General features: G+C 43.4%; 1 protein-coding gene across 2 annotated transcripts in view; it reads left to right on the top strand.

The window, feature by feature from the left end:
* Window positions 1–25,934, top strand: part of TBC1D2 (TBC1 domain family member 2) — a 511,011-nt gene that overhangs the window by 284,201 nt on the left and 200,876 nt on the right. For both annotated transcript variants that reach the window (XM_078676557.1, XM_078676558.1), the window contains exon 9: window positions 985–1,175. In XM_078676557.1, the coding sequence (XP_078532683.1) occupies window positions 985–1,175 (191 nt within the window). The remainder of the gene's footprint in view (window positions 1–984; window positions 1,176–25,934) is intronic.

The following is a 25,934-nucleotide window of genomic DNA, read 5'->3' as shown; positions in this document are numbered from 1 at the left end:
AGTGCCTGTCAGGCTAACCTTTGCTCAGCCTGACAAACACTCGTCTTGTCAGAGGAAAAAGGTGGGGGCAAGGCCCCGCTGCCTGTACGAACAGCCCGTGACTGAGCTGGGGCGCATAATAACTGTAGTCCATGCCAGTAGAGATTGACTATTAATATGATGTGCCTCAGAAGGTAAATTGCACCTCTTGCTGTTGGTTTTTTCAAATCTGAGAAACTGCAAATTGCTTTAATGTATTACTCTTGCATAAATTAAGCAACCAGATTCATACAATTGCCATATTGCGTTTTCCAGCATTCTCCTGGTGACTCAAAGAAAAGATCTTTTTGCATGAGTACAATGCGTCCCTTGGTGTCCTGATTACTGTGCACCCAACAGATTGTCTAGTTCTCCCTTAAGCTTTCCCTTTCTTTTCCCATTAAACCGATAATAGACAAATTTGAGTGTTTCGTGGCGTGATTTTCCCTTGCAATTGTAAGTAATGTGTTGTCATTCCAATAGGGCCCCTTACCCTCCTCTAAATTGTCCTTTCCTGGTCTCTTTTGTGCATTGACAGCTGTATGATCATACAATCTGTTATTGGGCTTTGTCCAAATACTGCCCTGTCCTGATGATGATGATCCCTCATCCATAGGGGATTGAAACATTGACGACCATACTTTTCAAACCTATGACTGATTGAATCTAATGGGATTGATATGGTGGTAAACACTACATGCCATACACTGAACATGGCAATAATTACCTGTGGATCTATAGGATAGATAATTGTTGAAGTGGACAGGAGTCCATATCAATGGACATATAACAAGAACAATTATCCTACAGGAAATGTGTGTAAAGATAAGTGAATATTTACACCTGCACTTGATTAACTTTTTTTGATGATTTTCCTAAGATGGTACTCTTTTGAAATATATATATGGAAGCATGTGTTAAACCTTTGAGACCACATTGCCATCTGTGCCCTTTGTCCTATTGTAGTGTGCCTACCTGCAAGCCAAAAACTGTCAGATAGAGAGCAAGTACCTCATAGTCCTGCGACAGCTTCAAGAGATGCTGCCAGATCTTGACGCTGACGACCGTGAAATGGTGAAAAGCCTCGTGGAAGATGCTCTGCAGCCTGACGTGAGAGAAGGAACTGAATCTTCATTTGTGCAAATGGATGTTGTTGGGTAAGTGCACCGGATGTGACGTGGAGAACATTGGCATTCATATCCTTGTGACTTGTATAAAGAATTGCAATACAGATTCTGTAAGTAGGTGCTTTTATACCACTTTTGCAATACAGTAATATCAAAGAAATACTAAATTACTCACATATCCTTTGCATTACACGGGCAAGTCCAAACAAAGTCAAACTGACTCTTGAGTACAAAGCATCTTTAATTGTCTGTTTTAGCTGACTGTGTTACTTTTAGAATAGTTCTTATTCACAGTTATTTTTTTAAGTTCAGATAAATTTTATTGAAAGAATATGACATAAGCTTACAAAGTAAGACAAAGAAAATAACAAGCAAAAGTATACATCAAGATAATTAAAGGTATTAATATAAGCTACAAAAAGAAACATCAAAAAACTTAGAATAAATATAAGCAAAATTGGCAACTGGTATGATATAAGGTAATAAAATATATATACTAAATATACATTGTAATTACAAGAAAAGCAAAAATAATATTAATATGTTTAACAAAATACAGGCATTCATGGAGGTTTAGGAACTTCTTCTTGTAACGGGGACAAAGGCAGAGAACTCTGAGCACTTAAATAAAAAAATAGTGTAACTGGACTCCACAATTATTTTCGCTTGGCAGCTAAAGCCAAGGGGTAGACAAAAGTCGTATCTAACCTGTGATTATAGCAAACAGCATACCACCAAGCCTGATAAGATATTTTGGTAAAATCCTTCCAATTTTTAGTTATTTGCTGGAAAGCTACTGCCAACAATAAGTCAATTATTCTAATCCTGAAAGTGCAATGATCCCAGATGGGGGAAACACTCCCTAAGAAAATGTGAGATAAAGAGAAGGAGTGATTAGAGGAAAAAATCTTGTTAATTTGAGACCAAACTTGCCGCCCAAAATTATGAACATGGGGACAACTGAAAAGCATGTGGAAAAGATCTGCACATGGTAAGGAGCAGGACCAACACTTATCAGAAGCATCTGGGTATTGGTTACTAAGAACTAGTGATGAAAATAATAAACAATTATAAATAAAAAATAGTGTTTGAGTAGTATTAGCAGCTCTGGAAGATCTACAAATCTTAAGCCATAATTTGTCCCATAGCTCAATAGGCCAAGAGACTTCTAGGTCTTTTTCCCAGGTTTCTTCAGTTGTGGTTTTTGTGCGAGATGAAGACTGAGTTTGGAGAAAAGCATAGATTTTTGAAGCTTTAGGTTGTTTAAGAAGTAAAGAACTCAGTGAAGACATATCGGATGATACGTGGTTTGATGGAGGAGGTGCAGCAAGGGAAGCATCGTAGGCAAGTTGTAATGCGTGTGACAATAATGAATATTTAACTCGAAAAGCGGGAGGTAAATTGAAAGAAGTAGCAGCTAATGCAAATGGGATGATCTGATTTTGGTGAAACAATTGATGCACCCAGATAAGGCCACGTAATCTCCAGGATTTCCAAAAAATCGGCTTATTGTTAATTAATATAGATGTATTGTGCCAAATAGGTTGATCAAAAAAGGATGAAACGGGAAAGGAAGGAAGGATTTTGGAGGTATACTTAAGCATAGGAGTAAATAAAGATTGAGGTTTACGAGAAAACATAAGATATTCTTTGAAAGAAAAGGGGGATATAAAAGACTTTTCTAAGGCCAACAAGAGAGGAGAGGATGATGCGGAATCCGTAATATAGTTCGACACTTGATTCAATAAAAAGGATTTATGATATAAGGCAAAATTCGGAAAGTTTACCCCACCCTCTCTTTTAGAACGCATTAATTTGGACAAAGACATACAAGACTTTTTATGTCCCCACAAAAAGGAAGATAAAATAGAGTTAATTTTCTTGAAACATTTCAAAGGGATAGAAAACGGTATGTTAGATATTGTAAATAGGACAATGGGAGAGAGCATCATCTTGATTGTATCTAATCTCCCCCACCACGATAGATATAGAGGATGCCATTTGCTAGTGAGAGTAGTCAATTTTTGTAAACAGTCATCCATACACTTAGTAACTGTGCCCGAAAGAGAAGAAGTAAAATGGAGACCCAAATATTCAATAGAGTTAGGGCTCCAAGTAAAGCCCGATGCAGAGAAATCGTCCTTGAGAGTGAGTTTGGTAAGTGGCAAAATTTCACATTTATCCTTATTTAATTTGTAGCCAGATACTTGTGCAAATGAGTTAACTGCATCCAAAAGGGATGCGTCTGGTTGGGAGAGAAATAATAATACATCGTCAGCGTATGCTGCCATCTTAATATCAGAGTCGTGGAAATTAAAACCATGTATATTAGCATTCTGACGAATTCTCAAAAGGAAAGGTTCTAAAGCAAGATTAAATAGAAAAGGTGAAAGTGGGCATCCCTGTCTAACCCCTCTATTAAGAGGAAAGTAAGAAGATAAGGTACCGTTTGCCGAAATTGCTGCTCTAGGGCGGGAATAAAGGAACGAAATCAGGGTGGAAATCTTTGGACCAAAACCAAACCACTTCAGAGTACTAAACAGATATGGCCATTCAACTTGATCAAAAGCTTTCTCTGCATCTAGGGCTATAGCTGCAAGGGGATGAGAGCTATGCAAGGTCTTAGAGAGAATGTCAAAAAACAATCTAGTATTATCCGTCAGCAGTCTACCTTTAACGAAACCGGATTGCTCTTTCCCTAAAAGCTCGGTTAAAAAAGATTCTAAACGCAATGCTAAAGCCTTTGAAAACATTTTATAGTCGATATTTACTAAAGAAATAGGGCGATAGTTTTTACAATGTTGTGGATCTTTACCTGGTTTCGGGATAATGCAAATAAGGGCATCAGAGAAAGAGACAGAAGAGGAACCAGTTTGAAGGAAAGTGGAAAGAAGAGTATGTAATTTGGGAATAAGTAGTTTTGAGAAACAGGAGAAGAATTCAACAGTGAAACCGTTGGGACCTGGAGCTTTACCATGTTTGAGAGAGTTAAGAGCTTGAAGGAGATCTTTCTGCGTAAGGTCTGATTCTAAAGAGGAAAGGTCCGGAAGAGTGTCTGAAGGAGAGGAAATTTTGGACAAAAATTGGGAAATGTTTGTTCAGAAGAAGATGATTCAGACGAATACAATGTTTCATAAAAATGCAAAAACTCCTGTAGGATATCTTCACTTTTGTGTTTTAGTGACCCATCACAACTATAGATAGATTCAATATTGACCTTGTTCTGCTTTACCTTTAGATAGTTGGCCAGCAATTTCCCAGCCTTATTCTGTCCACCATAAAACTTGGCGCTAGATTTTAAGAGGAAATTGGAGGTATTGTACGTGGAATCTTTATTAAACTGAATTTTGGTGGCGATAAGATCATCTAAACAATCCTTTGATTTGGAAGTGTAATATAAGTGCTCTAATTTTTTAATTTTAGAAAGGAGGTCATTGGTGGCTTGTTGGGCTTTCTTCCATTTGCGAGAAACATAGTGAATGATGAAATCTCTAGCTGATGCTTTGAAAGCGTCCCAAACTACAGGGAATGGAACTTCATCCGTGTGATTGAACAAAAAATATTCATGAAAAAAGGATGTGAAAGAAGAAACTAACTGTGCATCGAGAAGGAGAGCATTATTGAAACACCATTTTTTAATAGAAGTAGGTTTTTGTAATACATCTAAAACAATGGAGACTGGGGCATGATCAGAAATTAAGATGGAGCCAATGTCAGAAGAAATAAGGGATTGGATAAATTGATGAGAGATAAAAAAATAATCCAAGCGTGATTGAGTTTGATGAGGGGGTGAAAAGAAGGAGTATTCTCGCAAAGTGGGATTGCAGAGTCTCCATGCGTCAGTAAGTTTGTATTGTGTAATGAGTTGTGTAAAAGATTTTTGTGACTTATGAGGAATGGGTGCACTAACTGAGTGTCTATCCAAAAATGGGTCAAAAACTTCATTGCAGTCACCCACAAGGATGAAATTATCAACGTAGTATTGAGTAGGAGCATAAACATTTAAAATAGAAATAGGGACATTATCTAGAGTGAGATTCACTAGCACCCATCTACCTGAAGTGTCTGCAGAATGCGTTACTACTTTAATTGGAAGAGATTTTCGAAACAAAATCAAGACTCCATTACGCTTACCATCACCTGGGGAAAAATAAACTTCGCCTACCCAACCCCTCTTCAATTTAGCAGATTCAAATGCCGACAAATGTGATTCCTGTATACAAGCTATATCTGCGTTGAGCTTGGCCAGGTGGGATAATACTCTCTGTCTTTTGATTGGTGAATGTAAACCTCTAACATTCCAAGATAACATTTTCAAAGGCATATCATAATTTTAGAAAAGCATATAAAAAAACCGGTTGAGGGACAATTATGAAGCAGAAAAGTAATTAAGACATATAAGCATAATAAGAAGAAACACCAGAAGTGAAAGAGAAGAAATGCATTAGAAATAGCATAGTAAAAGTCAGTTAAATAATGGATCAAAAAATTAAGAAGAGAAAACAAAAAGTATAGGAAAGAAGTAAGCGAAACAGAAGGAAAATGAGAAAACTGGATCAATAAAGCGATAAATAGAAGAAGATGAAAAGGAAAATAAAAATAGCAAAAGAAGAGTTGAGATTCTAAATTCCAATAAGAATGACATGTGAAATTAATAAAAATACAGGCAATATCAAACCAACTGCACAAAAAGTAAGAGAACTGAACTAGAAAGGAGAAGCAAGAAAGAAAGGAATCAAAGCGAAAATACAACCTCTGTAAGGGAAAGGAAGATTGCAGGGTATAAAAAGGAAATGAGGAACACCAAAGAGAGAAGAAAATATGCAAAAAGAGAAAGAAAAGAGAAAGAAGAAAGAGAGCATGAATAGAGTAATGAAAAATGAAGAAAGTAAACACATACAATCCAAGACATACGAAGAGTGGAGGGATGGAAGGCCACAGGGAACAATGACGTGTCCAGGACCCACATGGGGAGGCGGAGGGAAGGGCATAATGAACATATTTGAACATAGGTAGGAGAAGACACACAACCGAGACCTGTGGGGGAAGAAAAAATTATTAGATATATTGCAAACAATAACAATGAAAGTAAACTGCTGCATACATTTCAAGAAACAACAAATGGATCAAAAACCAGAAGATAAAACATGAGAATACTGTAACCAGAAACAGAGTCTGAACGCAATCTAGCTGGAACTAAATTATGAAGTAGTCTCCATTGTATCAGTGTGGTGAGAGTACAGGAAGCTCTTCAACTTATTTGGATCCTCATAAGTGGTAGTTTTATTATTAAATGTCACTTTAAACAAGCAAGGGTGAAAAAGACCATAAATTGCACCTAATGAGCGTAACTGCGGCCGCAATGCAAAAAATTCTTTGCGTCGATCAGCCGTCGATTTGGAGTAATCCTGGGAAAAGAACAGAGAATTTCCTGACCAAGTTATACGATTTATTGCCCTAGCTGCTGATAGAATCTTTAAGAGGTCAGTATATTCCAAAAAGTACAAGATCACTCCTCTCGGTTTGTGTGGCGATGAAGATGTTTGACGCATCGGTGGACCTAATCTATGAGCTCTCTGTATATTCAACATGGTGCCCTCAGGCAGCTTAAGGAGCGTTGGAAGAAAGGATTTAAAGAAGGTGGACGGATCCAAACCTTCTGTCCCTTCAGGAAGACCATAAATTCGAAGGTTATTCCGTTTATTTCTGTTTTCCAACTGCTCAACTTCTTTGTGAAGTATGGAGACCTGTGAACAAAGAGATTCTACTTTAGAAGTAGATGAAGATAAAGAGCCAAAGTTCTACTCTAGCGTATTGATTCGTTGATCCATTGCTGACCATTTGTCAGAGAGCATCGGAAGCGTGGATTTGGTCTCTTCCATAAACGGACGTAGAGCTCTAATCTCCTCTAGTATTAGATCCATTGTGACAGAAGCAGTCTGTTTAGGTGGAGAGGGAGGATCTTTTTTCAATCTTTTTGTAGAGGCTTTGGAAACAGTAGAGACTGAGGCAATCTGTGAAGGCAATGCACCTTTGGGCGATGAAGCAACTGAATCCTCCATGGATAAACAATTATAACGTGAGCTGAGATGAATCAAAAATTTCCGAGGAGAAGGTGTAGATATCTGTAAATTATTGGATGTCCTGCCCATAGAATTGAGAAAAACAGTCCAAAAACATAGAATAGCACTGCGTAGAAGAAGAAATTCCGTATCAAGAGCAAAAATAGCGTAAACCCAACATTGGGGTAAACTGCCTTATCACTGTAAGCGTAACTATATTAATACAATAATAGCAAAAAAGATCCTGTAAAAATATTGCACAACATTATAAAAATGTAGTAGAGAGTAATAAATGCGACCAATACATTTAGTGTAAGTCACTTTTCAAAACACATATTTACCAATAAGCATGAAAAAAGATATAAAAGTGGTGACTCTATGCTGAAAGGGAAGAAAGTGTATGGAATGGAAGTCACCACAATTCATTACTGAAGAGTATCCATATCAGAGCAAGCCATACAACATGCTAAATTAATCCCAAAGCCAAAAGAGCCATTTTAAATAAATAACTTCGTGGTGCACTAATATGGCATTGCAGGCTCTGAGAAAATCCACTGAAAAATACAGAAGGTTCCACATACACAAACTGGCAATATAGAAATTAGGTTACTGAAATGCCTATTTAAAGCGCATTAATAAAGGAGGCAAATGTATGGAAATAGAGTCAAAATTCACTTTCCTGGATAACTTCTAGTGTCAAACATCAATAATCAGTAATTGAAAGTCAGTAAATGAAAGATTCACTTCCCCTTTTGAAGAGAAACAGCATGGTGAAAATAATCTCCTCAGCCTTCAGTCTGATTTGAAGTAACAGTTCACATTATAGTTAGTCAGGAAATGAAAGTGTTCAGATTGGGGGCATTGCACGTCAAGTGAGGCAATAAATCATTGCAGATTACAGCTTAAAAGTCATCACAGGCTGATATAATTCCTTGTTGCCTGTGAATTTGTGTTCACTGTTAAAGTGTAACACGTGAGAGAAAGAACCGTGAGAGAAAGAACCGGCTCCCTCAGCATTCAGGCAGCAATTACGCAGCTGTTTCAAATACCTCAGCTATGAGCAGAATGCTTGTCAAAAGGTCAAAATCTTGCTGGAGAAGAGACGGAAATGCTCCTATCTGGAGGTGTTTACATCCCGACTTTCATTTATGCAGTTTGCTGACCTTCAGGACTCGGGTGGTGGTGGAAAATGCCTTTGAAAGCCCCGTCACCTCAGGCGAGTCACGGGAGTGCCGCCATCTTCCTCAGGCGCTAGCCACGCCCCCCCTTATTCACAGTTATGACATGGTTCTTAGCCTTATATTGTACTAGTGTTCTCTTTTTGTTATGGACAAGTTGTGGTAGTTTTCTGGTGCTAACCCTGTCTGTTTCGTCACTTATTTAGCATAGTATAGAAACTCTGTCCAGTCTATGGTCTCTACATTTATCAGTGCACATTTGTGCAGAATATTGAATTTGAATTTAGTCAGTTGAGGAAGTATCCTATCGCACGCATAATTTTACCTATTACACATTATTTATGATAAAAAATAAGACTGCATATGTCAGCTAACCAAGAAAGTGATACCCTAGAAAAACAAATACTTTTTTCCTAGACGTAAAATCATCCATTGATGGCTGGGGAAAAATCTATATCAAAAGTGAAAGGTGTGGCCTTTACTGGTTTTGTCACATAGTGCAAGACCACATGTTACAATGCTGATCTTCCAATGGGGCTGCTGATGTCACTCCTACCCATCCTTACCCTTAAAACTGTGAAGGTGCCTGGGAAGATCAAAAAGGTGACACGCGTAAAACTGTGACAGAATTCTGATTTAATCCACCAGGTTCTCCTGAAGGTGCAGTATCACAAAAGAACACATTTTCGGTGATTGAATAATCCCCCGTCACAAAGCCACAAAATTTGACACTCCTCCTGCCCTGGAATAGATTCAGAGAACGAGCTGTGTAGTAACTGGACAAAGGTGACTGTAGTATAAAAGTCTGTAGCCTTTAGTATAAAAAAGTCTACTCCTTCATCATTACTCTTGACTGGCCCAGGACATTTATTTTTTATGCCTTCTCAGATCAGATGATGTCCAAACCACTGAATGAATTTATTTCAGAGTGTGATCCTCATATAGCGTACTGCTCCTTTCAACCGAGCTGTGTAACAGCCTGGTGACAAGAACAGAGCATTTTACTTTCCCACTTCTATTGAGGATAAGGAATCTTAAGCGCCACTGTGCACCCACAACACAAATTAGTCTAAAAGAATGTGTTCCTACATATTTGCAGTTTTTCCTTTCCTCCTCCCCACCATTACTAGTTAAACAGGGTCAAAGGCAAAGATACAGTTAGGGAGTAATCGGAGGGCCATTGGGTTCTGAGAGTTTAGGTGGACTGTTACTTCTTTGTGATGTGGTGTTCTTTAAAAAGGTTTGTCTTCAGTTTTTTCCTAAATTAGACCAGGGTTGGACCAGTCCTGATGGATAGAGGATTGTTGTTCCGGATTATGGGATCATGGCCGGAGAAGGCCTGTTTTGGGGTGCTTAGAGTCACAAGAGATGATGAGCTTGTCATCCAGTTAGACAGGAGTGTCAATCATGATAGCTATGCAGATGGTGTGTGTTGGCAAGGGGAACAATGGAGTTCGATCAGAGTAGGGATAATGTGGTCACATTTCTTTAGGCCCTTGATGAGGCATACTATTATGTGTAGATGGCATTAAGGGGGCCAGTCTGGACTTTAAGATGCAAGAGTTACAGAGGGTTGAACAGCAGTTTTCAAGTCACATTCTGCGAAGAATTTTAACTTTCTCAGGAGAGACAGCTGGTACCAGGCTGACTTGATTTTCTTACATTGTGCCTTGAGGGTTCAGTGCCCAGGGTGAATATGAGTGACCTGGCATTGGGTGAACGTTGGGTAAATGATAGGAATTCTGCATTGGGGTTCTGCTTTAGGGAGGTAATGGATGATCCAAATAGGTTCCATCCAGTTAGTCCATCAGGATTTTTCACTTTCGATCACATGGCTACTGGACATTTACTGTGAGTGAGTCTCGCTACCTGAGTCTCACTTACTGTAATTTCACTGTAACTGCTCTGAACATGTTTACCACCAGTGTTAACCTTTTAAGATAAGGCAGTTACAGACCACCTAGGGTAAGGGTTCCTGGGATGGTCGCACATGAATATGTGTGCACTCATGTGCAGGCAGAGCATTTGAGGCTACGATCATCCGCATCCCAGTAATTATTCACAGGTAGCCTTGCACGGAAGGAACTCTTCAAGGATAGGTGCTGACCTAGGGAAGGTCTTATAATATTAGTGGACATTCATTAGTAGGTCAATAGGGTTTACTGGAAAATCTGTAGTGTTGTCACTGTATTATACAAAAAGGTGAAATCTGACTTATATTGCAGTAGCACTCCACTTAAGCCTACACTGTCCTATAAAACTGGGGTGAAATATGTACACTGAGTTTGATTTTGCAGGTTCCATTAACATACATACAAAGCTTATAGGTTATCAAGAATCATTATATGTCTCTTGTTCAGCTCTTAATCCAATCCAAAAATTCTTTATTTCGGCCTTTTAGACCATAAAAGATGCATTGCATATGACATTTACAGGCATATTTAAAAGAGATTAGATTTATAAAAACATTACATAAAATTCCAGGTTGTTCCAGACATGATGAAGATTTGAATAACATACATAGTTGGGAGGAACATTTCATGACATGATTAGAAAGCACAGTCCATAAATATAAGTACAAATTCATGTTTTTGGCATTTGTGCATTTAACAATTTTTTCCTAATCTGCCACATAGCCATGATAAATTTCGCCACTGAAAAGACTATGTGGGGCAAGGTACTAGTTCTTAATATTCTGTATGCATACATATGACTCCTGAAACCCAAATTCCTACATAAGGGGACGAGCCAGTGTTTCCTTGGTCTCTGATATGCAGGACAAAAGAAAAAAAGATGGGTTTCTTCCTCATCATGGGAGTTGCAACCTGGACAGATTTTATCGTCCCGCTGCAGCCATTTACAGGTGAAGGTTTTAATAGGCAGAGTGCCCAGCCTCCACTGAATAAACAATTTCCTGGCTACAATGGGGAAGATAATGGCCATAAAACCTTCAAATTCATATGAGTTTTTGGATTGCAGAAAACGTTCGGTTAGGGTGCCGTTATTAGTTGCAGTCCGGAGGAGATCTAGGCTTTTATCCTTGTGAATTTGAACTAGTCGTTTACGAGAAAGCCTTTGGCAGCCTAATTCTGGAGCCTCCCAAAGCTCAGGCAGTTTTAAACGGTACAGTTCATTCTTGACAAAAGCCAGCCAAGGAATTCTATCTCGCTGGTTCAGGTCCATTACATGGGTAAGATCACTCCTGTAGTGTGCAAGCTCACTAGTGGACCAGAGCTTATGCCAGAATCTTAATGGCTTGGACTCCAATTCAGCAGCGATGGAGGGTAAACCCACATCCAGTCTTAGGGGAAGCAGGGGTGTGCCACGGGGGAGGGCCAGAAGACGTCTGAGGAAGTTATTTTCCACTCTGACGAGATCTGGACCTGCTCTATACCCCCATAGCTCACTGCCATAGGTTGCGGCCGCTTTGTCTTGCGTTTTGTACATTTCCAGTGCCGGACTTATAGGTTTGAAGGTTGAAGTATTTACAACCTTCAAAATTGCACCAGATAATTGGGACAGCTTTAGCCGGGATCTTGTTATTTGGGGGCCCCAGGATAAATTCTCATGAAGTGTTACCCCCAAATATTGAAAGGTTGTAACCCTTTCCAGGCTAGCTCTTCCCAGAGTGGGATTAGGTCTGGTTTTTGGGGATGGATTAAAGATCATGAACTTGGTCTTCTCTGTATTGATCTCTAGACCGTGTTCTCTACAGAAAAGACCAAATCCATCCAGAATCCTTTGAATCCCCATTGGGGATTTGGAAAGCAGGAGGGTGTCGTCGGCAAGCATAATGGCTGGCACCCTCCTGCCTGCCAAAAGTGGGGCGTTGTTGTCTTTAACATCATCAAGGTGAGATATAACGCTGTTGACGAAGAGGCAAAACAGGGTTGGCGCCAGGACGCAACCCTGCCTTACCCCTCTGAGAACAGGAAACCTTGATGACAGCGGTCCGTCCCTCCCGCACCTGACCTGCGCATAATTACCGTCGTGGAGTCTAATTATGGTGTGCAGCAGTTGGGTTGGGACACCCAACTCCTTTAGGACCTCCCATAATTTTTTACGTGGGACCAAGTCAAAGGCTGACCTCAGATCCACGAACACCATGTACAGCCTCCCCCCCTCAATCCTCACCGTTTTCCAATACAGGAGGACGAGGCGGAAGATCTGGTCCATGGTGGACGTGTTTTTTCTGAAGCCAGCCTGGAGGGGACTCAAGATTTCATGTGCCTCCATCCAATCAAGGAGATGGTCCAGGAGGAGACGAGAGAAGAGTTTTTGGGGAACGTCTATGAGGCTGATCGGCCTGTAATTGGCTGGGAGAAGAGGAGAACCCTTTTTGTAAATTGGCACTATCCCAGCTCCCAGCCAAGTACAGGGGATCTCCATATCTCCCAAGATGGCATTAAAAAGAATAAGGAGGTAAGGCCCCCAGATCTCAGGGTATTGTCTACAGAGGTCACCGGGCAATCTGTCCAATCCCGGGGCTTTCCCCATTGCCAGTCTCTCTACTGCACTAACCACCTCGCCGAGAGTAAATTCCAAACCGTCTGCAGGGATGGGTATATCATCAGTGGCCACTTCATAGGCGGACTGTTCGATATCCTGATACAGTTTGCCATAGTGGACTTCCCAGGCAGATGGTGCAATATTAGGCTCCACTGCAGCTTTAACTTCTCCCGTGCCATTATTTACCAGGGACCAACAATTTTTCGAGTCCCTGGTCTCTAATGCAGAGGAGAGATCCTGCCAATGATTCCAATCCCACTCCCTCTTGGCCAAAGCAATGGCTTCCTTATAGTCGCGCCTAAGTTTGGCGACCGTGCCCTTGCCTGAACCTGCTTTAATTGTGGCAATTAGCTCTATCTTAGCCTTTTTACAGGAAGAGTTGTACCAGGTTGAAGTTCGGGTCTGTTTGCGCCGTGGAACTGCCACTGGGTAGAAAACCTCTGCTAGTGATCCCACTAGATTTGCATGGATATTTCCCAGTTTGTCGCTAAAATCTGGGGATCTGGGCTGGTTAATAAGTTCATCTAGTTCTACAAACTTCTGGAGTACTATATCAAAGATTTTACTAATATTTTCCTCTCTATTAATTATTTTCCCCCATTTTACCCTTCGCCTATTAGAACTAAGGGCCAGATTCCCTGGGTCATCATTGGGATTGTTAGGTAATGACTCAGCAACGGGGGGCAGGGTGTTTCAGATCTAATAGAAGTAGGTTGTGGTCGCTATCTGTTCTGGGGGATACTCTAAAATCCTGGACCTTGGACCATAAGCCAATGTCGACAAAGATGTAATCCAGCCTCGATTCGTGGTCCTTTCTATTGAAGGTACACGATGAGGGGCTGTCTGACGGAGTGCGACCATTACAAGCCCTCAGTGCATAGTTTTACGTGAGGGACATGATTTGGACCGCAAGTGGAGACCAAGATTTAGGATGGGGGGATGAACATGGTGGGACACCCCAAAAGTCGTCCTCAATAGTGAGGGCTCCCTCTTTTAGACCTTCCAGGGGTTCAAAATGACAGTTAAAATCTCCACCCATCACAATTTTATGGTCACTTGGTAGAGAGCCCAGAAAGGACGAGAGATCTTCCAGAGTGGGCGATTCCTTGGCTACACTGACTGGACGAGAGTATACGTTTACAATGGCCAATTTAGCTGCATTAGGCCACCTAAGAAGTACACACTGGATGTCCTGCGAGAACGTGGGGACGTTTTCCACACTACATCCGATGTGACTGGCTACCCAAATCGCCAGACCCCCCGAAGGTCTCCCCCTTACACTCCACCTAGCCTGGATTTCAAAGACTGCGAAACCCGCTCTACTCATTGGGTCCCTTGCCCACGTCTCCTGGAAGAGACAGATATCACTGGTACCTAATAGAAGATCCCAGTCTGCTGTGTGTATTTTGTTTGCAATACCTGCCACATTCCAGGAGAGGACCTTCAGGGTTTCAGTGATAGGTTGTCCAGCCTTCGTCCCTCCTCATAGATGGCGTGCAAGTATTAGGATAGAAATATGAGAGAGGGACCAATTCGATGGATGTGTTGCATGTGTTACCGAGCCAATTACAAATATAGGTAACGACCTGGGGGCTCTTAAAACTGACGATTATACAATCCCCCACACTTTTCTTAGCAGTGTACTCAACCCACGGGACCCTTCTAATCATCAAAACCTCTCCTTTTAGGTTAGGTGGTAAAGGCCTTTGGATGTTTAACCAGCTAATTACCTTATTGCGTAGAGAGTCATAGGACTCCATTACGTCGCTGGCCAGTTCTGGGACCCCCATCAATATCACAGAATAACCCACCGCCTCAGGGGGCAGGTTAATCGCCTTGCGTCTGGTTTTGGGGCTATCCTGATGGTTAGAGCTGTGGGCTGATGCATTTGTTGGTCTCCCCAGGGTGGGTAGACTGGCCGAAGCTGGTTGCTTCGACCTCCTACGGGGTGGAATCGGGGGCACTAACCTGGGTAGTGGTACAGGTGCGGTTAGAGGCACGGGAACTATACTGTTGTTACTATTTTCCCCGGTGGGAGTTTTAGCACATATTGGAACGTGAACCGTAGTGGCCGGCATTGGATATGAAACTGAAACTCCATCACCATCCCCGTGCATTCCATCTGGACTTACTCCTATCCCCAACTGTCCTCCATTGCCCACTCTTGATCTCTCAATCACTGATAGTCTCGAATCTATTGAGTCCAGTTTGAGGAGAAGAGGATCCAGGAAGCTTTTGAAGACAGCGGTGAGTAAAGCAATGAGGAGTTCTGTAGCGTTAGCGCTAGTCCCACCAAAAATAAATGGCTGAGTGAGCACAGGTGTAGATGCGATGGATGGAACGCTTAACATTACCCTGTCCTTTCCCATACTTATAGTGTCAGGTACACCCGGATTTTCCTCCAGAGTGGGTGGAACGGGATCAGTTTTGGCCCTTTTGGCACCCTTAGGCTTTCTGGATCTTTTCCTTTTCATTACGGGATCCTCTCTGTGCCTCGTATGCTCCAACAGGTTATCAACCTCACCCTGATCCCCGGACAGTACACGCTCTGCAACAGGGGAGAGCTCTACATCACTAATAATGCGTGATGTGTCTCTATCCCTTAGCGAGGATGACGGTGTCCTTAGCTGTTGTAGAACAGACTCTATTGTTTGATCAATACTGTCCATTAGGGATAAGTGGGTTGCATCAAGCATAAGCGGTGTACTGATATTTGTTGATATCCCAGGCGAGGATAGACAGGAGTTTTCTACACCCTCCAGAATTAATTTGTCAGGCACTGTAGTACCCTTATTGGTTACAGAGTTACCTTTAAGAAGAAAATTGTCCAGAGTACCTGAAATCGTGGAAGTAGCCTTGCTTCTGATTTCCCTACTGGCCATGATGTTGTAACGTCCTGCTTCGGGGCAACCAGCTAAACAATGTGCATTACCCGGGAGACAGGGTGTTAGGGGGGTAGCCCGGCCCGGTCTCTACTGTTCTCGAACGGCCTCAAACGGCCCGCCCTTTGCCCGGGCTTAGCCCGGCGTACGCCCGCGCGCGTCCCGCGTGCGCGGGTACAGCCTGACCTATATACAGAAAGGGGGAGGGTGCGGGAGGAGTCGCAGGTGCACCTGGTGACTACCGCGCTCCGCCTGCTGGGACTCGCAGTCCCGCGCCCGCTGGTGAGTCCGTGAGCAAGGTTTCTATTTCCCCAACAGCAACAGCCGCAGTAATCCGTAAATGAACAGGGTAAAGGGTTCTCCTCCTCAGGACGCCAAGTATCAACGCTCTCCACTAACGGCTGCGAGCAGCTCCAGCGGAGCGGGGGCCGCGAGCCGTTTTCAGGTGCAGATGGGGGAGGGGGCTGGAAGAGTCGCAGGTGCGCCTGGTGACTACGGCGCTCCGCCTGCTGGGACTCGCAGTCCCGTGCCCGCTGGTGAGTCCATGAGCAAGGTTTCTATTTCCCCAACAGCAACAGCCGCAGTAATCCGTAAATGAACAGGGTAAAGGGTTCTCCTCCTCAGGACGCCAAGTATCAACGCTCTCCACTAACGGCTGCGAGCGGCTCCCGCGGAGCGGGGGCCGCGAGCCGTTTTCAGGTGCAGATGGGGAGGGGGCGGGAAGAGTCGCAGGTGCGCCTGGTGACTACGGCGCTCCGCCTGCTGGGACTCGCAGTCCCGCGCCCGCTGGTGAGTCCGCGAGCAAGGTCTCTATTTCCCCAACAGCAACAGCCGCAGTAATCCGTAAATGAACAGGGTAAAGGGTTCTCCTCCTCAGGACGCCAAGTATCAAAGCTCTCCACTGACGGCTGGGAGCGGCTCCCACGGAGCGGGGGCCGCGAGCCATTTTCAGGTGCAGATGGGGGAGGGGGTGGGAAGAGTCGCAGGTGCGCCTGGTGACTATGGCGCTCCGCCTGCTGGGACTCGCAGTCCCGCGCCCGCTGGTGAGTCCGTGAGCAAGGTCTCTATTTCCCCAACAGCAACAGCCGCAGTAATCCGTAAATGAACAGGGTAAAGGGTTCTCCTCCTCAGGACGCCAAGTATCAACGCTCTCCACTAACGGCTGCGAGCGGCTCCCGCGGAGCGGGGGCCGCGAGCCGTTTTCAGGTGCAGATGGGGGGGGGGGTGGGAAGAGTCGCAGGTGCGCCTGGTGACTACGGCGCTCCGCCTGCTGGGACTCGCAGTCCCGCGCCCGCTGGTGAGTCCGTGAGCAAGGTCTCTATTTCCCCAACAGCAACAGCCGCAGTAATCCGTAAATGAACAGGGCAAAGGGTTCTCCTCCTCAGGACGCCAAGTATCAACGCTCTCCACTAACGGCTGCGAGCGGCTCCCGCGGAGCGGGGGCCGCGAGCCGTTTTCAGGTGCAGATGGGGGAGGGGGTGGGAAGAGTCGCAGGTGCGCCTGGTGACTACGGCGCTCCGCCTGCTGGGACTCGCAGTCCCGCGCCCGCTGGTGAGTCCGTGAGCAAGGTCTCTATTTCCCCAACAGCAACAGCCGCAGTAATCCGTAAATGGACAGGGTAAAGGGTTCTCCTCCTCAGGACGCCAAGTATCAACGCTCTCCACTAACGGCTGCGAGCTCTTAATCATATTCTAGGCCTTTGTCTCACCTGCTGAACCAACTTCATTACGCCGCTCTCCAGCAGTGTGAATAAAGGCCTCCCCACACAAAGGGAGCAGTGATTGACTTTGTTCTTGAGAAGGAAGGGGCAGGAAGGAAAATCAGCATCTGATAATTAGTTGTCACACTGCACCTGGGCTAAGTCACCCAGGCCCACTGAACAAAGGAGGAAACCCAGACATTTAAAGCCAACACAGGAGGGGATCCTCTTTGAGGTTTGATGGATAAAGATCTAGCAGTAATGTCAGCTAGGAAAGCTCTCGGAAAAGCTCTTCACAGAGAAAACTTGATGGTATAATTTTGGATTGCCCCAGAATGCTGTGCAGGAAGGGTAGGGCAGGGTTCGAGGGATAATGTGGCATTGTAGGATTGGCCAGTGTTGCTTGCCATCTAGAACATTTTTATCACCCACGTATAAACCCCTGCAAAAGAGAAAGACCGTGAACAGGACCCTGTAAGGCGTCAACAGAAGAATCAAGGAGAACTGGAATGAGAAGCCCTACTAAGGACTCTGTCTGTAGCTGAGCCCCAGGACTAGATGGGTCTCTCCAGGGCCAGTGGTACTGTCCCCTTATGCCCCTTGAGGACCTGTTGGGGGAAGATCTGGACTCAACTGCCACTTCAAGTGCCCTGCAAGACAGCCAGGAGGTTCTGGTGGTTGCTAGTGTGGAGAGGAGGGTGCTCTGCTGGCTGGGAGCAGAGGTGGTGTCCAACAGCCATACAGGAGCATAAGGAGCCAGGAGAGAAGAAGACTGGGGTAGGTAGCCCATAAAATCAGCTCCCTGCCAAGGATGTCCAGTTAGAGGTGACATGGGCACCTGGTCGTAAAGTAAAAACAAAACAAAATAAGAAAAAGGACGTGTGGCTCTATGCCAGCTAAACCTGGTGTTCTGATATGTATCGTTCTTGACCCAGGAGTGCCCCATAATGCCTTGTGAGGGTGTAGTTCCATTTTCTACCTCTTTGTGTTGTCCCATGGAGGGGTAGGGGCACCATCAATGTTTTTGTAAAGTGTTCTGGTAGGGCTGGAAGAGGCTCAGTACCCACTCATCCACACTGCTTTTAAAGTCCTCAACCTATGTCTCCAAGTTCATAGGATGCACAACCTAAGGAGACTTAGTCTAGAGGCTAAGTCTACGGATGGAGTTATTGGGCCCAAAGTTGTTTTAAAAAAGGTACATGTTGTACAGCGCCCTCAAGGGGCTACGTTTTTGGTTGCATGTTATGTGATTACAATGCGATGCCCTTCAGGGGCTAACAATAAGCACAAAGACATGTGATGTTTCTTTGTATTGGCCTATTGATATAATAATGTTGGCAGTGATTACTGATCAAAATGCATATGCTTTATTAACAGAAATAAGTATTTAAAGATTATTATCTTCAATTGATGTTTATTTCGACTAATCCAGCCATAAAAGATGCATATAAAACATACAGCATATCATACAACACATATATTACATGCTACAATTTAAAATATGTCCATATTTACAAAGTGCTAAAACCATTTTCAGTACAAGATAAGTATACATATGTACACAGGGAATAAATGTTGTCACCTATTTGCATTTGATAACGAGGGACAAAGTCATACACCATTTTGGTTGGAAAAGTATATGCATAGTTTAACTACTCATAGTGGTTGACCAACCTTCCTTCTAGAGAAATAGGCTGAGAGGAGAAATCTACTAATGCTAAATACAACAATTTGTAGGGTATTAGTCTTTGCAATTCTATAGGCCTGGGAACATGTTCTTATTCCTAGGGTGTTACACAGAGGTTTAACCCATTTTTTTCTCGCTTTATCGTACGCTGGACAGAAAAAAAGGATGTGTCTCTCGTCTTCCATATAAGAGCCTGGGCACATTGCACACTTCCCCTGTGTAGGGTCAACCCCATCCCCGCTTCTCTTAGACCAGCGTTCGACATTACTGCTCGTCATAAGATTCCCATACCTAAACTTCAAGAATAGAGATTTCGCGAGCGGAGGCTCAATCTCATCCAAAAATGCCTCAAAAAAAGGCTCTTCCTTGAAGTTTAGGAAATTTTGGGTGAGGGAACCAATACTATTACCATTTACTTGGCGAGTGGAGATGAAGGACCAGAACGCTTGTTTCACCATAGGTTTAGCATTGAACGGTAACCCTTCCGGACATTCCCAAAACTGAGGTAAGCCCAGGATAAGAAACCATCTTTTAATATGCTTAAGCCATACAATGGAATGCAGAGAATCGAGACCCAATATCTCCTGAAGTCCTTTCCTATAGTCGATTAGTTCGGGGGTAGACCATAGTCTTACCCAAAACATTAGTGGTCTTACAATTGTATAATTATCAGTTCTTCTAAAATTCAGATCCATTTGGAGTGGTATCAAAGGTGTACTTATGGGGACCCTTACGATTGATCTCATGAATCTATTATCCAGTCCATGGAAGCTGTCCTTAGACCAAGGCCCCCATATCTCAGCCCCATAGAGGGCAGCAGACTGAGTTTTGAATTTAAATAGCTCAAGTGCAGGTGTAACGCTTTTACTTGAGCAATTATTTAGTTTGCTGATAATTGGTCTAACATTATGGGCGTAGGACATCTTGCTTTTCTCAATTTGATCTTTCCAGGTTAGGTTCGAATCTAACACTACCCCCAGATAGGTAAAATTATCCACTGTTTCCAGTACTTGGCCGTCCAAACTTAAGGTCCCCCTATCAGGCTTGGGTGGGTTTAGAGCCATACATTTGGTTTTACTAACATTTATCTCTAGGCCCTTCTTCATACAGTATGTGCTAAAAGAATTCAAGAGGGCTTGAAGCCCCTTCTTGGTTTGCGATATCAAGATGGTGTCATCCGCAAAAAGTAACGCGGGCACCATCTCCCCATTAAGTTTTGGTGAATCGCTAGCACAACTGTTCAAATAGTCAGGGATATCATTAACAAAAAGCGAAAATAAAGTGGGAGCCAGAACGCATCCTTGGCGTACTCCAAGCTCTATGGGGATATCGCGTGACAGTTCTCCGTTCGGTCCCCACCTAATATTGGCATGATTCCCATCATGTAGATGGACTATTTGGGCCAGGAGACATCCAGGAAGACCAGCTTCACTAAGTGTCCTCCAGAGCAGATTACGCGGAACAAGGTCGAAAGCCGCCCTCAAATCCACGAAGGCGACATACAAACGACCCTTCCTAATGTGCACATACTTCCGGTATATACAACAGAATCTAAAGACCTGGTCTATGGTACTGATCTTACCCCTAAAACCGGCTTGTAATTTGGTAAGTATAGCTTTTTCCTCAAGCCAATCGTTCATCCGAAACAGTAGGTGTTTAGAGTAAAGTTTTTGTAGGATGTCCATCAGACTAATCGGTCTATAGTTCGACGGAACAAACCTGCTGCCCTTTTTAAATGTGAGAACAACCTCCGCAGCACGCCAACTGTCTGGGAATTGACATTTACTAGACAGGGCATTAAATAAATGATTTATGTAAGGAGCCCAAACTTCGACCTCATGTTTGTACAAGTCACCTGGAATTTTGTCGGGGCCAGGGGCTTTGCTACTTTTTAAATCAGCAATTGCTCTTTCTGTCTCGTCAATTGTGAAGTTCATACACTCGATTGGTGGGGAGGACCAGGGGGTAACATCAGACCCATTATCATATTGTTTGTAGAGGGATGTAAAATGGTTTACCCAAGTCAACTCATCTAAAAAAACATCCTTCACAACTCTACCTGCATGAGACCCATTGGCCACCAACCTCCAAAACCCAACATTATCTTTCACTTTGGCTGCAGTCAACATCTCTGCCCAGATCGACTCCTCCCATCTCCTTTTTGAGCTATTTTGGGTAGACTTATAGAGTTCCCTAGCTGCTCTAACATCCTCCTTCGATTTGTTTTTTATTGCCATCAGTAGTTCCCTCTTGGCTGCTCTACATGAGTGATCATACCATAATTTTCCATGACACCCCATCCTCACGTTTTGATGTTTTTTCTTTGGCATTTTTGTTAAACAAATTTTTAATTTTTCAAAAAGTGTATGGTGGAGTTCAATAAATCTATCATAACAGTTGGGTGAGAGAGAATAATCATCTAAAGACCCAAAGATTGAGTCAAAGATTGAATATACATTTGCCAGTGCATTTCCGCGTTCAAGTACATGGCACCATTTCAGCACTCGCCTATTTTACTGACATGATGCACATTATGTGAATTCAGATTAGGAACCTCAATTAGTGTTTGAAAAGGGGGTTCACTGAACAAAGTACCATCAACCGACAATTCCAATGGGTAGTGATCACTTTCACCCCTATTAGACACCACAAAGTCCAACATATATTGCCAAATACACAATGAAACAATTATAAAATCCAGATTACTTGTGATATCGGACCTTGCAAAAGTGGGGCGTTTTGAAAGATCGGAGGGAAAACGGCCATTGCATGCCCTAAGGTTATGGTCGACCGTTAGTCCTACCAATTGTACGACCAATGCGGAGCAGTTGACAAAATTTGTACTCTCAAGTTGTGGGATGTTATTTGCATGATCTTCCTCCTCAAGGATATCCACAAGTCCCAGGATGGGTTCGAAATTACAGTTGATATCTCCGCCCATAATTACTGGAACCTCACCAACCACCCTTTTTAAAAAATCATCCAAAACTTCAATGGTGGGGGATTTTTTAGAATGCATGGAGGGTCTATTATAGACATTAATTAGATAACATTCTTCCTCTTTTACATTTGTGATTTTCAGAGCCAGGATGTCCAATGAGCCTGTTTCAATTATTTTGATCTTGATCTTCAGCGTGACTTTGGCCCATATAATAAGACCCCCCGAGGGTCTACCCCTACTTGACTGGGCAGCCCTGATACCATAGGTTTTATATCCTGTCCTATGGGGTATGTCTATTGCCCAGGTTTCTTGTAAAAGGCAGAAATCACAAGAATCTATATATTCTGCCCATTCTGGGTCCCTCAGATTTTTATTTACCCCCGATATATTCCAAGAGATTATAAGCAAAGATGGTTTTACCCCTTTATCAATATTAAGTGAATTTGTAATAGATTCTGGTCCTGTCGTTAAGTCTTTTGCTGGTGCATCTACATAATGTGGAACTAAGTCAGATGGCAGGCCCACTACACAGTTATGTGCTCCATTGGCCGAACCACCCGAATTTTCCCCAGAATTACTCGTACTTGACACAATTACATGCTGCTTGTCTAAGATACCCTTTTTAAGATGACAATCCTTACCACCCTCTCCAACTGGAATCATTATTTTAGAATTAACAGATTTAGTAAAAGTACCCTCAGTATCAGCTAGATGATCAATGACTTGTGTAATAGTGGGACAAACTGTCTGGGTTGGGAGTCAATCAACTCCATCCAGGGGACTAAACCTATTATAGGTAGAAATTCCATTCCACGCAATGCTAGTGCCATACCTGCTCGGTTTCATACCAGGCGTAGAATGGTAGTTGACCGTGGTCCAGTTTCCTCCATTATTCGTATGCCTCAAAGGAGGATAAAAGAATGTTAGGGGCCTAACTTCAATGGGGGATGTGCCTGCATATGTAGTTCGTGTACAAATATGTTGGGCAGTAAGAGAACCCTCAAATGAAACGACAATACAGTCGCCCATAATGGTTTTATGTATGGGACCAATCCACGGTACCCTTCTTACCATGAGGATTTTACTTTTAATATGGTTTGGGATAGGCTTGTTCTCGTTTAGCCAATATATTACCTTATTTTTCAAGGACAAGAAATTTTCCTCATGTTGGTTATCTAGCTCAGGAACCCCAGTTAATACAATTACAAAGGGACTTGCGTCAGGTGGAAGATCTATGTATCCTCCCCTTGGGATTTTGCTAGTGTGGAAAGTGTGATGGTTTTGTACAGTCTTTTTCATGTTTTTGTTTGACAAGGTCACACTTGGAATAGATGCAACACATGCAAGGGGGTTGGAAGCAATCTGTTTAGGAAGACTCACATTTTTAGTACTCGTAGTTCCATTATTCACTACAGGTGCAGGACCTTTGCCATTCAAGTTATTTATATTTTTACCTTTAGGCAAAACCAAGGGGGTAGCAGAAAAGGTGTAGACTGGGCTCACATTATGATCAGCTACTTTTGGAACACTCTCCGTAGTGGTTTGTTTAGCACCCGTTTTTATTTTAGAAGGTACAGGACAGATGGGGACATGTAGGCTGCTAGAAGCTGCATCAGAACACTGTGGCTTGTTGACACATGTGTTTAGGCTTATACTAGACAGGGTAATAATACTTTTCTCCAGCTCGAAGAGTTGGTTTTCAATACAAGATAACCTGACTTCGAGGGGCTTTAATAGTTTCTTTAAGGTCTCCCATACAGTTTTAACAAAATCCTCCTTCCCTCCCTCCAAATCCACCAAGGGTGTACCTATCTTCTCCACCGTTGGAGTGTCATGCACATCAATATTAGCAACATTGGCTGTATTCATGGTTTCAATCACATTAACATTTTTAGACAGCTCTGTAGTGGGTAGTGACTGATGAAATAGACCTTTTGTACCTCCCTGTGGGTTAGACCAAGCTGTTAAACACTGGCTTTTAGCCACTTTTGCTTTTTTCCTAAAGTACGCTGATCTAGACTGACATTTTCTTTTTTGTGATAGCGTTGCCTTATTGGTGCACATAATTTTGTTAGTGTCGTCATTGTCTTTATTTTCATTATCCTTCAACGGTATATCCGCATTAGGAGATTTTTCTGGTGAGTTCCTTTTGGATGTTTCTTGGGTGTGGTCAGGTGTAACATCGACAGATGGCAGAGTTTCTTCAGGAACTGGATGAACTTCAGCCGGTATGACAATGGATTTGGTAGTAACGGGGCGTTCTGGAGTCTTAGCTAAGGCGATGCTGCCTAGAGAAGATTTTTTACCCAAGCCTAAATCTGTAGATAGTCTTCTAGCTTCCTCCAGCTCCAAAGACACTCTATGCTGGAGTTTGGAAATCTCAATGTCAATGCTTGTGTTGGTCCTTGTTATAAAATCGTCCAAAGTTCCTGTGACCTTTTTTGCATTTTTGGCCCTGTATCGGGTTTCGCGTGTAGACATTGTTCATAAAGAGACCCTAGTCAGGAGTAAGGAAAGAATACTAATACCTAACAGCAGGTAATGGGACCGCACGACCAAGAGGGGTGGCCCGGTCCGGTCTTGCTCGGTCTAGAACGGGCTAAAACGTGCCCGCCCTTGTCCCGGGCGCAGCGGGTCTTGTCACTTGTTTATATTTAGAGCTTGTGAGAGGGGCAGAGCGTGCAGGGAGAGCGGCCCAGGTGCTTCCAATTGGGTCTGGCGGGCGCTCCTGGGACTTGGAGTCCTGCGCCCGCACTCGCTCGCAGCCCTGCACGCGTCCCCGCAGTCCCTACCTCCAAGAGGAGACGCTGTCCCACGGGTGCTGTTGATGTCAAGGTAAGCCCCCGAAAACGAAGCGGGACCCGCGGAGCGGGTACCGCGAGCAGTGACAGTGGGATCCGGTTAGTAGAGCAGGATACAGTGATTAGAAGCGCTGTGCCTCAGTGCAAATCCCAAAATGGTGACACAGCGGTATACGACGATGTGGAGGCTTTAATGCTGGTGATGAGGAAAGGTGGGGCGGAGCGTGCAGGGAGAGCGGCCCAGGTGCTTCCAATTGGGTCTGGCGGGCGCTCCTGGGACTTGGAGTCCTGCGCCCGCACTCGCTCGCAGCCCTGCACGCGTCCCCGCAGTCCCTACCTTCAAGAGGAGACGCTGTCCCACGGGTGCTGTTGATGTCAAGGTAAGCCCCCGAAAACGAAGCGGGACCCGCGGAGTGGGTACCGCGAGCAGTGGCAGTGGGATCCGGTTAGTAGAGCAGGATACAGTGATTAGAAGCGCTGTGCCTCAGTGCAAATCCCAAAATGGTGATTATCATTATCATTGATGATTGCATTTATATACAAAATTAAGTCTTTAGCATGTGGTTTCTTGAACTTGAACAAAGTCAAAAGATTTAACGAATGTGTTTGTATGACCCTTTCGAGCGTCTGAGGAATTTTCACCAGCCTTATGTATATTTGTAAGTTAGTGTGTAATATTTAGTAGTGTGTGTGTACTGAATGTACTTTTCCTTTTTGTACAGAAAAAGTATTGACTGAACAATTATTTATTGAGTGTTATTACTGCGTGCTAGCGAATAGTGAATTCTAGCCTATGCCACCTTCCTTAAGTAGACCTTGGACTGCTTTGCTCCGCTACCCTGAGAGAGTCAAGCACTACAATGGGGTGTTTGCTTCCCAGTGGATGAAAACATGGACCCACTACTTGTGCATGCCACATAACTAATGGCCCATTCTCTTACCATAGGCATCACACTCTTTCCCTCTTCTGCCCTGATGACAATTTTATTAGTGACCCAAGAGGCAAGTCAGCTGTCTTTTGCCACCTATA

Source organism: Lissotriton helveticus, chromosome 2_1 (genome assembly GCF_964261635.1).
Source record: "Lissotriton helveticus chromosome 2_1, aLisHel1.1, whole genome shotgun sequence".
Classification (NCBI taxonomy): Eukaryota; Metazoa; Chordata; class Amphibia; order Caudata; family Salamandridae; genus Lissotriton; species Lissotriton helveticus.
This window is presented reverse-complemented; position numbering and strand designations above follow the sequence as displayed.